General features: G+C 45.7%; 1 protein-coding gene across 2 annotated transcripts in view; it reads left to right on the forward strand.

The window, feature by feature from the left end:
- Positions 1-15,071, forward strand: part of RNF130 (ring finger protein 130) — a 55,688-nt gene extending 40,617 nt beyond the window's left edge. Inside the window, exons 8-9 of one of the 2 annotated variants that reach the window (XM_054217346.1) lie at positions 14-107; positions 3,038-3,233. In XM_054217346.1, coding sequence (XP_054073321.1) covers positions 14-107; positions 3,038-3,053 — 110 coding nt within the window. In that variant the 3' untranslated portion in view covers positions 3,054-3,233. Of the gene's footprint in view, positions 1-13; positions 108-3,037; positions 3,234-8,405 lie in introns of those variants that run through there. The other variant, XM_054217347.1, reaches the window with a different exon arrangement.
- The last annotated feature ends 203 nt before the right edge of the window (positions 15,072-15,274 follow it).

Here is a 15,274-nt window from a genome sequence, read left to right on the forward strand (position 1 = left end):
CCTTTGTCAACAGAAGAATGGTTTATTATTGCCAGTTTTGGCCTCCTCAGTGCCCTTACACTCTGCTACATGATCATCAAAGCCACAGCTAGCTTGAATGCTAATGAGTAAGTAAATATTCAGATGTTTTTATGTATTTCTGGTGGGTGTGTGTCATGGACAACATTGGGAACAAATACCAAGAGAACAGAGAAGGGGAAAAAAAATGCAGTTTTCAAGGTGTCAAATGCCTTTTCTGCTTTTCTCGAATGTAAGTCTGTCTGTAGGTTCCAGGGTAACATCTAAAGTCTCTCTTAATTTATATTTAACTGGCTTGTCTGAGGAAACCTCCTTGCCAAGGGGAGACGTGGAAGGGAGAAAAGAGAGACCATTTATATTCGGGTTTTGATCAGCGGTCTGCATAAACATTAGATTTCTGCCATTAAATCCCCATGTTCAAAATTCGCCTGCCAGAGCCAGAAATTACTACCATCAGTTACCTTTGACAGTTTTCACCTCAATTTCTTAGTTGACTTCATATTAAAAAAAAAAAAATCTGTATTGCTAGTTGGCACGCTTTCAGCTAAGAAAAAAGGTTTTTAAATAGAAAACTACCTTTTTGCTCTTAGGAGAGGGAGAGATGAAAAGGCCAGTCTTGTGACCTCTCGTTTTAGTATGCTTAAGAATTGCAGTCAAAGGAGTGCTTAAAGACATCCACGCTTCCGTAATTTTTATAGACACCCCCAGTGCCTCCCTTCAGACAGGCTGGACAAGAAATTACTCCAGCACATGACTTCCAATCTGTTTTTAGAGTCCTGTCTGTGGGCAAGCATAAATCCGTGCTGCAGATACACTGACTAGGTACATCTGGCTATTTTCATTTTAGGTGTAGGGAACATCTGGGCTCGTGATATATGCTTAATCATAGTTTGTTTATTTGGGGAGGGGAAAGCGTCAACATCTTCCTTTGTCTCTGGACATCTTGACCCAGCTGAGTGTCCATTAAATGTGTTGATCTCTTAGCAAAAGTGGGGTGAGATTCAAAGGCTGTCTCCTGCGCAGCCTAGAAATACAGCTTTATAAATATGACTTCCTTTTTTTTGTTTTGGGGTTTTTTTTGTTTTGAGATAAGAGAAAGAAGCTCTTTTTTGACTTTCAGTGCTCTCTGGAAAATATAGGGTGTCCTCAGTAAGATGGAAACATGTCTAATAGTCTCCAGTGTAAAATTTATACACTTTCAAGCTAATCTTCCTCAGGATGGGGTTAAAACAAGTTCCCGGAGGTTTTGGTCACCAATAACCTTTGATTACCGTTAATTTGCAAATCTTCCTTTCCTCTTCTTTTCAGATGCTAGTTCTAAAAGGGCTTAATGAAGAAACGTTTTGGAACTTCAAATAGCCCTATCAAGTCTCCTGATTATTAGGGTTTTTTTCCCATTTGTCAAAATCTTGAAATTGCAACTGTCAGTCAGCAGCTTGGCAACATCGCTGTAGCTGAATGTAGTTAATCTGCACTGAAAAACAGCTTGGGAAAGCAGGGAGCAAGATGAGTTGTGAAACAGGAATGTCTGCGTTTCTTGGCATTTCCACATCATTAGGAAAAAGACAAAGGAACTGTAGCCCATATGGTATCATCCAGATGTGGGCACTGATAGCAGTTGCATTTCTGCCTTGCCTTGCAACTCTTCTTTTTGTTGTCTTTTGCTCAGTGGGATCTGGGTCTATTTTTACTGAAAGGACAAGCTGCCTCACATTGGCAGACAGTTTGGGCCTCCAGAGAAGTGTTTTCACAGTGATGTTCCCTTAGTACAAACAAAGGGCGTGCTGATGTGAGGAGAGATCCCTTCCCCAGTGGCAGGAATGAAAACACAAGCATATATAAGCGTATACTTTTAGGCAGACTTATGAAAACTAGCAACCACAGAAACCAGAGCCGTCAAAAATCACCTACTTGGGTAACTGAGGTACCTACTCGTAGCCTTTAACCTCAGCTTTTCGACTGAATCCTTTGGGATCTAAGCAGCCTCCGCGAGTGCTGCTAGGTTCGACTAGTTTTAGACAGTTTAAAATGTGTGTCTGTATGACACTGATTCTTAGATTTATTGTTTCATTGACACCTTATGTTCCCCAGTGCCTGACAAAGCATTTCTGCTGCTGAGTATCATGCCAGTTACGTGGCAGCTCCCTTTCATTGTGATTTCTATTAAATGTCATAACAGCATACCTGCTTTTTATGCTGTTCCCCATATAAAAAGCAGTGCTGGCATACGCTACGCTTGTTATGGTGGTGTTTCAAGAGGAAGCTGAGGGTTTTTTCTTATCAGAAAACAACAGTAGCAAGAATGAGGCCACGTAATATGCTGATGCAAGTAAAAGGTGCCAAATATTCTCCGCATGAAAACTCCCTTAAAAACATGTCCTCATGTCCCGATCCTTTTTTTTTCCCTATGTCCTTCCCACAGCTTAAATATATTTATTTAGAGCAATAGTTCTGGAGTTGCGTATGTATAAATATCTAACTGTATACATACACGTTCGTGGGTATGTATATATACACACATACACATTTTTGAATAGCTCCTGATAAAAGTAAACATTGTCTTCAGTGATAAGAAAATAAGGAACCAGCTTCTTTCTCTTGGTCTCATAATATTCCTGCGCTATTACTATTAAATTCTTTAGGTTTTGATTGAAAGGAACAAAAGAAGCGTATTTTGCTTTGCTTCTTGGGGAACGGTCAGAAATTACTGTATAATTGTGTTTTCAAGTCCAAAAAGCCCCCATGTTGGCTAGTGCTACTCAGAGGAAGTTTTCAGTAGCAGATGGAGTTTCCTCAGAAGTTTAGAAGCGCTCAGACTTCTGGCTGATCCGTCTGTTTTCCTGGTCCTGTAAGAGTGACTTAAGGAGTGCAGACCCCTTTTAATGCTCTGGCTTTGTACAATTAGTCATTTCTTACTAACTTACGGGGTTTTTTTATTTAGGGGTTTTTTTAAGTATTGGCAGTATTAACTTCAATATAAATATTTTGTTCCCTTTTTTTTTTTTTTCCTTCCCCACAGAGCAGAATGGTATTGAAGAAACGCTTTCCGGACAATTGCCTCGGAGAGAGACACCTATTTTTATGCATCATTTATCGATCATGCAGCACAAGCAATTATTTAGTACATTCTATTTTTTCATAAAATTTGCTGATGCCAAAGCTTTGTATTAAGGAAAAAGTGAAGAAATAAAAAAAACTTTAATTATGAAATCTTACTCTGTGAGAATTTTATTTTCCTTGGACTTAACTGTGTTAGTCCTTAAGTCTGACAGCATTTTATAAATTTTATAAGGTGCTTTCTTTCCTTTGAATGATTTCATCTTTGCGGATGTGTATTCCTCTCCTTTCATTTTGGGACACGAGCTGTCAAGTGGAAATCGCACGCGGTGCCGTTCTTAGGATGCCACCCCGCACTGGAACGACAAGCAAGAGTATTATTGGCAATCGCTCCATGCCAACTGGTTAAGGAAAAAAGCTGGGCCGAGTGTTCTAGTATACAACGGGCTTACCTTGACTCCAGCTGAGAATTAATTTGAAATAAGAACATTTTCTCCAGTTCTCCTCCTGTAACACTCCTGTGTCACGCTGGGAGGACTGGAGTGTGATTTCTGTCTTCAGGTCAGTCATTGCTGAAGGCTTGCAACGCTGTTTTCTGGGCATACAACTCGTAAACATTTTCTGTCTTTTGCTTTCACCCCACCCTTCCTTCTGATAAAAGCGAAGCTGCTCTAAACCACTTCTTCCTCCCCAACACCAAGTGAAAAAGTGGTGTTTTTCCCCCACAGTCGTCTGCGAAGCCTCCTTTCGTATTAGCGACAGGGGTTAGTGTTTTGTTCAAATTCGGCTCGTGGAAGATTGATAATGGCCTGTACTGTAAGGTAAAACCCCACGCAGACGTGTCCCTTCTTGCCGTGGCTGCTTTACTGGTGAGGAGGCAGAGGGAAAACATCTCTCATCGTCGTCCTCGCTCAGGCTCTTTCACACTCCTTTCCTTATGCAAGCGGCACCAGGAGGGATTGCACAACCCTCAGTTAAAACACGCGGCTCTGATTCGCAGCCAAATGCTAATGCTTTGCGTTAATGAGATGGGTAGACGAAGGTAACAAATCGGTAAGGAAAATCTAATTGATGGAAGTTAAAACCTCTTCTGTGCTTGTTTGTTTTTGTTTTTCTTGCATGGAGATGGAGACGTTTGAAACTTAGTGCTTTCTAATTTAATTAAACGAACAGAGAGAACCAATTTTACTGTAAGATTTAATTTTTTTTATGTACTGGGAAATAGAAGATTTAATTTAATTTTATTTTTATGTATAGGCACTTTTAGAATTTAGGAACACGGCCAGAGCCTACATTAAAATAGTTTCTTAATTCTTATCCGTCCAGCAGGCTTCAGCTGAGAAGGCAGCTTTTCTAATAAGAAATGAAGTATGTGATAGCTTTAGTATATCAAATAGAATTGTTTTTCAGTGCGTCCTTGTGAAATTTTGAAAGAAACATGAAAACAATCAATAGAGCAGTTAAGTGCGATTTGAAAGACTGGAAAACCCCATTGGACTTACTCATGAAACGAAAAAACCCTCAGACGTACCGTGTCTGAGGACTGTCTCCTTGTAAAATACAGCGTTTGTCCAGTGAGCGTTGGTGCCAGAAATGGAGGGATGTGGTTAGGGCATCATCTGGGGTATGGGCGATGAAGCAAAAGGGTGATGTGAGGGGGTTTTTTTTCCACCCCTCTCTCAAGAGCAATAGTAAAATGGGTAAGTTTGCGCTTGTCTCCTGAAACAAAAATCCCTAAGTGTTTTTTAATGCCGTGGGGAGGGACGGGCAGGGATGGTGACGCAGACACAAAAGGCACCACAGGCAGTTCCAGTTCATGTTTCTGCAGCAGAGCAGCAGCAGAAGTTCAGTGATATCGGGAACAAAATGGTTGACAGGGCTTCTAGTGCATTTCCCTCCGTAGAGGATTTAAATAACCCAGGGCCATCTTTTTAATCTTTCTTTTGAGCCTCTAACAGTTGTCTGGACAATGTGTTAATAAAAATACAGACAGTATCTGCTAGGTTAATTACAGGTCAGGCTAGCGATGTAAGTTCATCCTGTTAATGAACTAAATATATTCAAAGGTGGACTCTGCACCATCCCAGAAACTCAATTTTTTGACTCTGGATGGACACAAGAAGGAGATTGAACAGTGACAGAAGAGCCGGTCCCTCTTTCCAGATGTTGGAAGGCCGGCAGGACGGGGCTGGCAGAAGGGCGTTTAACAGGGTGTACAGTTCAGTGCCTTGCTGAACAGCTGGCTTCGGGGGAAGGATGCTTTATGAAATAACCCTGCTCTGCTCCTTACCCAGGAGGGTGTCTAAAACAGATTATCCGAGATAGGGAGTGCTCTGATCGGATTTCCGCATTACAAAGCTGCTGTGCCGGAGGAGCTGTGGAGGGACTGCAGCTTGTGGCAGAAGGTGGCCCTGATTAATGACCGAGGGCATTAAAATACTTTCAGGTGGAAAGGGAACACCAGGTGATGCTTCCTCCTGATGCACCTGCAGAGCTACAGCAGTGCCATGTCTCCTGATTTTTTGGCTGAGGTGTTGTGCCCACTTCTGTAGCATCCAACAGTAGGTATAAAGATGAATTCCAGGGTATTATGTTTATTTTCAGACTCAATACAAGTTATCTGAAAAGTTCTTTTTAAGGGTATAATGAAGAACAGTGACAGAGAGCACTGAAGGATTAATTTTCATGTATTAAAACTGAAAGCAGACTTCCCGTTTGTTCCTATACCTAAAGGATCAATCTTGATCTTTCTTAATAAGTGCAAAATAGGAAGGAGAGATTCATAAGGCGAGTTTGGAACTGTAGATGTTTCTGCTTGTCCTTAAAATACATCTGTTCGGTAAGTTTATCCGCTGGACTGATGCCACAGTTTTAAAGGAGCACTAGCAATTTTCTGCCGTAAGAGGAGCGTAGCTGGGTCGCTGTGCCCTGCTGACTCCGTTTCTGTGTCTGTCAGTTGTGGGTAATGACACAGACGCGGTTATTGGAGCACCTGAAGAGCGAGTGTTTCCCAACGTACCAAGCAGCAGCTGGTTTTTCAGCACGGGGCGGGCTGCTCTGAACAGTGGAGGAGGGAGATATTTAGGAAAAGACTGAACAATGTGTCCCAAAAGCGGTGTGAAAGCCAAGGGATTTGGATCTGTATGGAAACGTGCAGCCTCCCTGGAAGTGGGTGGCTTAAATTTTTTTCTATTTTTTTTTTTTTTTTTTGCCAAGAAGCACAAAACATCACAGTAAATAATTTTAGAGGCGTTGGGTATATAATGCCTTTTTCCAGATTAATTTTTAAAAAATCTGTTGTCAGATGACCTGTCTGCCTGTTGATTAAATCTCCCCTTTGAGTCTGCCGGAGTGGAAGCCTGGGCGCGCACAGAGGAAATGACTGCCTGGGCTGTCTGCTTCCTAATCCCTTGTTTGATTTTTGTGTAATGAAAACAAAAGCAACACCGAGCTTTCAGAATCCCCTTTGTTTCGTTTCAGCGTTGGCTGTTCGGTGTGTAACGTTTCAGCGGGTGGAGGAAAGGGAGATGAAACGTCCAGTATCCATGGCTTATTTTGACTGCAAGCTGAGGCTCAGGCATCAAAAATCAAATGATCCTGACCCATAACACAAATTGCAGAAGAATCTTGAAATCAGTTTTATCTGGTATAATTTCAGGGTAGTTTCGGGGGTGTTTTTGTTTGATACAGGCTATGATCAGCTGGAAATCATAGGTCCGAACGTGTGTTCCCTCAAAAAATCATCGTTTTTCTAATTTATGGGGTTTTTTTTAAACCTGTAAATTTGGGAGAGGGTTCATCAGGTTCAGAAACCTATATATTGGGGTGTTCATCCTCCTCTACTGACTGCCTCTGCAAAGCATATGCTAACGCTGTAGACTTCTTCCAAGTACCTGGGTATACGCTCCTGGCAGAATGAGCAATTCGCTCCTACGCAACGTAACTCTGCTTTCGCTCTTGTTTCAGTTAACTACAAGATCAAAAATAAATTAATTTGCCTATGAGAACTTCCCCTTCTCAGTGCGAGTGGTGGAGTGAGCGTGTGTACTGGCTTTTGGTGATAAGTGCAAAATTCATCTTCACTTTTGCTCTTTCAACAATTCTATGCATTTAATTATAACTCTAGCTTTTTATTTTTAAACTAAATAAGGTCAACTTTTTTTTTTCTTTCTTTTCTGAATCTTTGTCTTTTGGGTGAGTGGGGAAGGAGAAAAGCTGTTTTGGACGGTAGCAGTTGAATTCTTCCTCCCTCATACCTTTTGTAAGCTCTTTATGTCAGAATGGTGTAGGCTGGACTCAAAATTTGGCAAGGAAAGGAGGATTTAAGCACCTCAATTCTGCCAGGGCTAAAACTGTAGTCCCCTAAGGATCTTGCTCCACTGGTGCCTGGAACTGGGGGCACCTTGGTTTGCCGAGTGCCTTCTTGATGAACTTGGAAGCTTTTCAGTTGCCTCCAGTTTGGCTGGTGTGGCTGCCTGGCGTACTGTAACGTGAGCAGCACTGCTCCCAGCTAATTCCCCCTGGGATCGAGAAACCGAGTAATGAAACGTTCTGGCCAAGGGCCTGATCTGATAGATGCTTTCAGAGAGAACCATTTGTACACCAGCAGGGCTGGGCTCCTCGCAAAACACATCTGTGGGTTCGGGGAACCATGGGAACACCAGATTTAACTCCTGCCGAGGGAAAAAATGAACATCTGTCAACAGCCACTTGGTGCTTGTTTCAGGTATCACCAGTGTTGGAGAAGAGGGTTGGGTCTCCTTTGGGTCTGTGTAAGGAAACGCATAGTTTCTAGAAGGTGACTCCGGGTGGATGGAGGTTGCTGAGCTCTGGAGGAGGTCGGGGTCTCAGCAGCATCAGTCGGATGATCTTTGGTGACCTCCTCGCTCATCCTCCTCGTTCCTTTCCACCTCGTGCAGGCGCGCTTTGTGCTGGCGCGTGGCATGGGGACCTGGGCACCGACCAAAGGGTTCTGGGCTTCTCGAGGAAGCTCGTGCCTGCTTCCCGAGGCTGTAAATCGACAGCAAGCACCGAGCGCAAAACTCTGGCCTGCCCCAGCCTTGCTCAGACTTGACCTGTTTTACCTGAAAGAACCATTTGAGGTGGGATTGTTCGTGCGTGTGGAAAGCCGTTGCTTTAAACCGGCAGGGGAGCACACAAACTGTTTAGGTGAACTATTTCGTATGGCTATTACTGGTTTGCGTTAAAGGGCGGCTATTTTTTCTGGGCGTACTGTGTTTGCGGCCAGCAGCTGTGTATGAGGATGCTTAACTCGGTTCTTAACGTTGTTCGCGTGTGTTCCTAATGAGGTTTTGTTCTACCTCTTGTAGGCAGTCACTTCTTTCATCGTAACTCTCTGTCCCCTCGAAGCCTGGTCTACGAGAGCGAGTTCTCAGCCATCGAGCCCGCCTTGGACATGTACGACGAGAACAAAACCTGAAAGGAATCCATGCTCCTTCCTGGCCCTCTTTCCGTTTTTTTCATTTCTCATTCCTATTGTTGTGTACTCTTTCCATGGATCTCCTTTGTCTGAAGAAGAGCTGCTTTTTCCAGAACACGAACCCGCCTTCTCGATTGCAAAGACGGAAGACCGGCTGTGGTGGTTTCTGAGGGTGGCATCTTTGAGCTGACGAAGAGTTACGGGCAAGCAAGGTTGTCTGATGGAAATTGCTGAGTAACAGCATGGGGAGCTGTGTCGGTCCAGCCGCGGCGATGCAGAAGAGGTTTTACGGTGGTCCTAAGAGTTTGTGTTGTAACTGCAAATGCCTCTCTTACACAGGCGTCTGCTGTTTCCAGTTTTTTTAATTGTCCAGATGGTTGGGCAACGTCAGAAAGGGAACTGGTTGTAGAGGAGATGGCCAGTGACTGGTAAAAGCACTCGTATATCTCGGTCAACCCATAACCTTACTGTGAAATAGCCCCTTCTGAAAGGGACCTTTATAAGTGCATTGAGTTTCCTACAACCCGCGTAACCCCGGGCAATAGCGAGCCAGTCTGACGTTAAAGCTGCGGAGAGGACCTGCGTTTGCAGAGAGATTTCAAGGAACTTGATGCTTGGGTTTTTTTCTCCAATTCGATTGAAGCAGGAGAAAAATGGCCTACACAGAATATCCTTTTGGTCCTTCCGTGTGCTCAAGTCGAGTGAGTCTCTTTCTGTAGAGAGGACGTTCACAGAACCAGCACTTGATCTACCTGAAAACCATTAGACTTTTTGAAATATGCAGGAATCTAATTAGCTTTCTCACTTAACTTTGGGGGGGGGGGGGGAGGGGTTAAAAAAAGTCCACTGATTTTTTCACTGAGGTTTTTTAAAAGCCAGCATGTTGGCATTACAGAGAAGAAAAGAGGTAAGCTTCGTATCCCGTTCTCCCATTGGGATCTGCAACAGTTAAATAACAAACACATTCTCTGAGCCGTGCCCTTTCCCACTGACATCAATAACGGGAATGCAGAAAGCAGCAGAAGAAAGGAAAGCAGCAACCGCTTTGACGCTCTGCAGGAAAACTCAGTTTTTAGCGGTGTGTGGCAAAAGCGGCGGGGAAATGAGTATTGCTTGCAAGCTTCTGAAAGAGCAATGCAGAAACGGAGAGTGAGAGAGGAGCCTCTGGAGTTAAGTCGTCCATGGCGTTCCTCAAATGAGCAGACGTGGAGGAGCGAGCGCTTCTGCTCCACCTTTTCCTACCGGACAATGCATCGCCGTTTAATGAATGTTCGGCTTTTTTCTCCATTGCAGTCTGAGTTACCGTAGGTGTAGAAACGCATTTGTGTCCTTGTAACGTGAAACAAAGCTTCACCCTCTGTGTAGGAATCTTGAGAAATCAGTTAAGCCAAAAAGAAAGGTAAGACATACCCTGCCACGCTTTAATTCCATCCGCTTTTGCTACAAGCGGGGGAATTTTCCCTCCTTTATTATGTTTTCTAATTGTATAGCAGTCTGCTTACGTATATCCTTACCTGAAGTGTGGTTCAGCTGTCTCTTTAACACAGATGTTTAAGAGAAAAAGAAAAACCCAGCTCTGTAAAATGAGGAAATGATCCTCTTTGCCGGGCGTGCTTTGACTTTTGTTGCTGTGCGTCAGCTTTATTTAATCTGATAATTCGGGAGTGGGTGGTGGGAGGCTTTTCTCATAATACCCACGTTCGTATTTACCGAATGCGCTTTTATTGTCATTCAGCTCGCTCTAGAAATACGCTGAGGCCCCCAACTTTTTAAGAGCACAATTTTAACGCCCCCTTTCTCCTGGTGAAGTGACTTTCTCCAGAAGTGAAGGTCACAGAAAATGCCAGCCGGTGGCTGGAGCGGCAGCGGGTCGCGGCCGGCATCCTTCCTCTCCTTGTGGATGTGTGAAGCAGGGGCAGCTCCCGGCGAGCCGGGGCACAGCTCCTCAGCCCAGCTCCTACGGGGCCGGTACAGGGCTCGGGGGGGTGGCAGAAGGGCTGATTGAGCAACCCCTGTTTTCGTAATTACATCCGCTGAGATGCCAGCAGGCGGGCACGTGAGAGTGGGGGACTTCTGAAAACAAGCACCCAAGAGAAAAAAAAAAAAAATCACCACCTTTCAGGGATGTTATAGGGCTTGTTTTGAGCCGTGGCGGGCAGTCGGGTCGCGATAAACTGACAAACCCCTGGGTGTTGATGGTTAAATACAAACCGCCTGCCCTGAGCCGTGCGCCCTGGCCACCGGCACCGTGGCAAAGGCACGAGCTGGGCAGAGCACGGATGCTCCCACAAATCCCTCATAGGGGCTGCCTCAACCCCATGCAGGGATTCGCCCCAAGGCCACCGGGAACGTCACCGGGGCACGGTTTCGGCACAAAACCAGAACCGATGGTTTTTCAGCTCCAGATGAGATCGTTTGCACCAGCTGTGCACCAGAGTGTACAGGAAAGCTAGAAAAGGCATAGAAATTAGAAACATTAGAAACTACAACGCCCCTAAAGACAAAATAATAAATAACGTCATTTGTATTTTGTTAAATCTCCTTATTTCCAACCTAACATCTTGGTTTTAAGCAGGGCGAGGGAAGGTTTGCCTCTGATTGTGGAGATCAGGGTCTGGCACAGTGATATAAAAATGGAATCGTGCTGTAGCATCTTGGATAAGGGAGCTGACGATTATAATTGACATCCTGGATTTGGAAGATCTTGCAACACTGGAAAAATTAAAAGCTAGTTCAAACAATTGATCCCTACGTGCGTGCTGGGACGTGCCGTAGCAGGCATTCCTCTACTTACTCATATTTAGGATGGGCAGGAGGCACCACAGCAACATGGGTGATTTTTCTGGGCTATGCTGGTAAGTTTGAGGTTTTCCTTTTAATATTAATCAGTATATAAAAAAAAAAAAGCTTGATGAGCATCGTTGTTCTTGTTCTGCCGCAGTGGTGCTGTGTGTGGTTGAGTCATTTCATAGAAGTAAAATCTACTGCGATCTACCAGGAACTGTAAGTGCCAGTAACTTGGAAAGTCATTTTTAAGGTTAAAAAAAAAGAGAAATGCTTTTTAACGGAAAACATTAATTTTATGACTTCTACATATAAAAAAAAGCTTTTATCTCCAAGCGTTTCCCTAAACTATTTAAACACTTCACCTTCTCTTTCCCAGTCTCCTGTTCTATGAAAGATTTGCATGTTCCCGTAAGACGTTTGTAAAAATCAAGGTTTGCTTGTGTTCTTAGAGGATAATTGCCAGTAAAAAAAACCAAAACAGACTGTAAGTGTGCTTTTTACCTATAATACTAACATTAAGTATTAAATTTGAAGCATGTTAAAGTTTACTTAACGACACTCACGATTACTCCCTCCAGCGAGCTCATGTGTTGGTATGTTTGCACTGTCCCCTTGCTTCTAGGATGCTTGCCTTGGCACCTGAGGATGCTGTAGGAATAGCCGCATAGCCTACGTAAGCCAAAGAACAACCAAAAATACTTAAATAAATGTGCTTAGGACTATGTTATGAGAATTCCGCACATCTTCCGTTTTCTTTAAACATGCTCATGTAAAACAGCGCAAAGGCCTGGGGGAGCCAAGAGCTTTACCAGCTACTGGAGAGCAGAGGGAGGTCTGCAGGAGGCAAGGGTCACGCTGGGGCTCCAGGACTCATTTAGCGCAATTTAGGCTTGAGATAATGCCACAGTTGTGGGTCGTGAGCTGAAGGATGAAGGCACTGGGGTTGAGCTGCAGTTCGGGCAGCTGTGCAGCCTGGTTACTGGGGAGTGACTTGGCTTGATTGTTGAAAAATATGTAATTTTTTTGCTTAGCTAATAGTCATCTGGTTTTTGCTGTGAAGAAAGTAGCACGGCACCGCACACGGTGGGGCGAACACGAGAGCCGGGGGGAGAGGAGGGCAGGGGGGCTCGGGGCCGGGACCCCAGGAAACACCTTGAACTTCACGAGCGAAATTTTTGCTCCTTTTTCACCCCGTGTTACACATCCGTACGTGACCTCGTTTCCCAACCCGAGCTGTGCAGAAGAGTGCGTGACGTGCTGTGACAGCTTGCATATGTGTTGTTATATTTAAAGATATCTTCGCTCTTTTCTCCCCTTGCCCGCGAGCCTGGCTGCGCCGCAGCGTACTGCCCCAAGGGCAGCCGCTGCTCCGGCACGCTGGGTGGAAACCACTGAGCGGGGCAGGGGCTGAGAGAGGAAAGATGCTCCGATTAACCAGACTGAGGGGAAATCGGGAGAAAGGTAGACTGTACTTGTGCGGGTCGGTGCGCGTTTCTGCTTTGTTTCCACTGTCTTTGAAATAACGGAGAGAAAAAGTGGTACCCGCTACCCCTTCCTCCTGGGATGCAGTGACAAGAGTAGGGATGGGGATGGGGTTTGGCTCCCGTTGCAGGGCCGTGGTGCTTCGTAAGCCCCAATCGGTGATGTCCTGACCTGTTGGCCAAAACCCTGGCCTCGCAGGGGCCCGTCAGGTTTCCCTGGTGCTTGTGAAGTGCTTTGAGGGGGGAGGAAAGCCGCTGGCATTGATCCTTTCCTTCACCTACTCTTTTTAAAGGCCTGTAACGTTCCCAAACACTCCTAATTCTCCCCAATTAATCTCTGCCCTTCCACCCCATCAACTATTACTAGTTTCCTTCTCCTCCCGAGAGCCAGGTGAAGATCCCCGTTGTGCCGGCACTGCCATCCACCCAGCCTCCAGCATCTTCCCCGTCACCGTGCCGGCCAGCCCCTCGAAGGGGATTCATCCCTCCAAACCAGCATCCCGGTCCGTGGGAGCACGGAGGTTCCTGGTGGGTCATTCTCGGCCAAAGCAGGCTGTGTGGGACGTGGGATGCTGTGGGATGCGGGCTGCCGTCGTGGGATGCTCAGTCTGTGGATCCCTGCGTGGAGCATCCTTTTGCTCCTCAGCCCGCTGGCCTCGTGGAGAAGCCCAGATGAACTGAGATGGATGAGTAACGTCCGAACGTTTATTCTTTTTATGGGGATACTGTCCCAGGGTCCCTGGGCATAGGGGCCCTGTGGTATAAGGTGTTGCCCCAAAATAGCCCCTTCCCTATAGAGTTATGAAGTATTAATATTCCTGCGAAGTAAGAAGTAATAGGGCTTTATTAAAAGTTGAAGCTATTTAGGGTGATTTCATGGCAAGGCTGAGGCATAACACGCACCAGTGTCATACAGCTGGGACTGGGATTTTGCAGCCCAAAAATCTACTGGACACACACTGGAGGCTCCCTCGCTCCTTCTGGGCTATTCCCTTCTCTGCTTCCATCCACCTGCAGCTCGCTGTGGCTGAGACCCTCAGGAGCAAGACAGTTTTTAACCTTTGCCCTGAGCTCAGCCGTGTGCATTTGTGGCATCGTTTGCCTCTTTTTTTTTTTTTTTTTTTTTTCTTTTGCTGCTTCCCACGTCCTCCGGGCCTCGCCTTTGCCTGGCTCTGACTCGGTCTCCAGCTGCCTGAACCCCTCAGGGGGACAAGAGCTGCTAATTCCCACCAGAGCAGCTCTGCTGGGTTGTGGTAACAGCATCTGATGGTTAGATTTGCTCTTGATCTACCGTGTCCCAGGTCTGTAACACCCTCTGGCTGTCTCAGGCAGTAAAGGCTGTATCTGCCCGCAGCCTTTGCTCTTACCTGGGCTGCGTTAGGGGGGATCTCACAGAAAACAGCTCAACAGCTCAGCATGGGAAAGGCTGGGCTTGAAAATAAAGCTGATGCCCTTTGCTGCTCTCAAGCCAGGAAAGTTTAACAGGGCGTTTGGGGTTATTAAAGCGAAGCTCCTCTTCCCACGTCGCAGCCAGCGAGGCAGCGTCCCAGCCCGTCACCCACCTGGGCTCGCTTTGGGCTTGCACTGGAAGGCGCTACATGGGGAAAAAAAAGCCTTCTCGGTTGCCACCGTATCAGCAGGTAGACTTTTTTCCACCCTGTACGTCCAGACTTAACTCCCAGTGCTGGTAAGATCTGTCGCGCTAGTCCTGTAAAGGGGGAATAACCTTTCTGAGCAAACTGAGCGATAGCATCGCTCTTCTGCTTACCCCGTCAGCCCTGCTGCAGTTTGCGAGTTGATGTTAAAGCCTAAAAGCTTCTCTATAGGACCGTGCCTATTCGGGATCACCTACTCGAGGCCACGGCTAACTATGCACAGAAGCCACCGAAACGGGATCGTTTCATCCCAGCAGAGAGGGAAGACCCCAGCCTTTGGCCTCGGGAAACTGCAGCAAACAACAACCAACTAAAAAAACCAACAATTTGGGTGCGTGTAAAATGAACAGTCTGTTTCAGCTGGTTTGCTGCAAGGTGGACCGCACCGGTGTCACCGCATCACCTAAAAACGCCAGCAGCTCCCGGGGGTCTGGCCGAGGGACGGGGATGCTGCGGGGACACGGGCGCGATGGGGGGGTGCAGTGCCCTCCCCACAATTGGATCCTCCCAGCCCTTGTGAAATTGTAGCTTGACAGCAGCAGAACTTCTTGACATGTTTCGATGTAAGTATAACACTGTATTGTAGTTACGTGGTATATGCCAATATGTTAATAGTGTATACCGATTAGTTAGGGTTTGCTAATGTACTACATTTCAATAAAAAGCAATTTAAAAATACGGAGTTTGTGAGCTTGGTGTCTCTCAAAATACAGGAGGATGAGAGCATCGCCCAGTGACTCCAGTCCCTCCAGTAGTTCTTATATCTATAGAAGACATTCAAGGCCCGGCTTGATGAGGCTCTGAGTGACCTGATCTAGTTGAAGATGTCCCTGCTA

This window comes from Rissa tridactyla, chromosome 11 (assembly GCF_028500815.1).
Source record: "Rissa tridactyla isolate bRisTri1 chromosome 11, bRisTri1.patW.cur.20221130, whole genome shotgun sequence".
Lineage (NCBI taxonomy): Eukaryota > Metazoa > Chordata > Aves > Charadriiformes > Laridae > Rissa > Rissa tridactyla.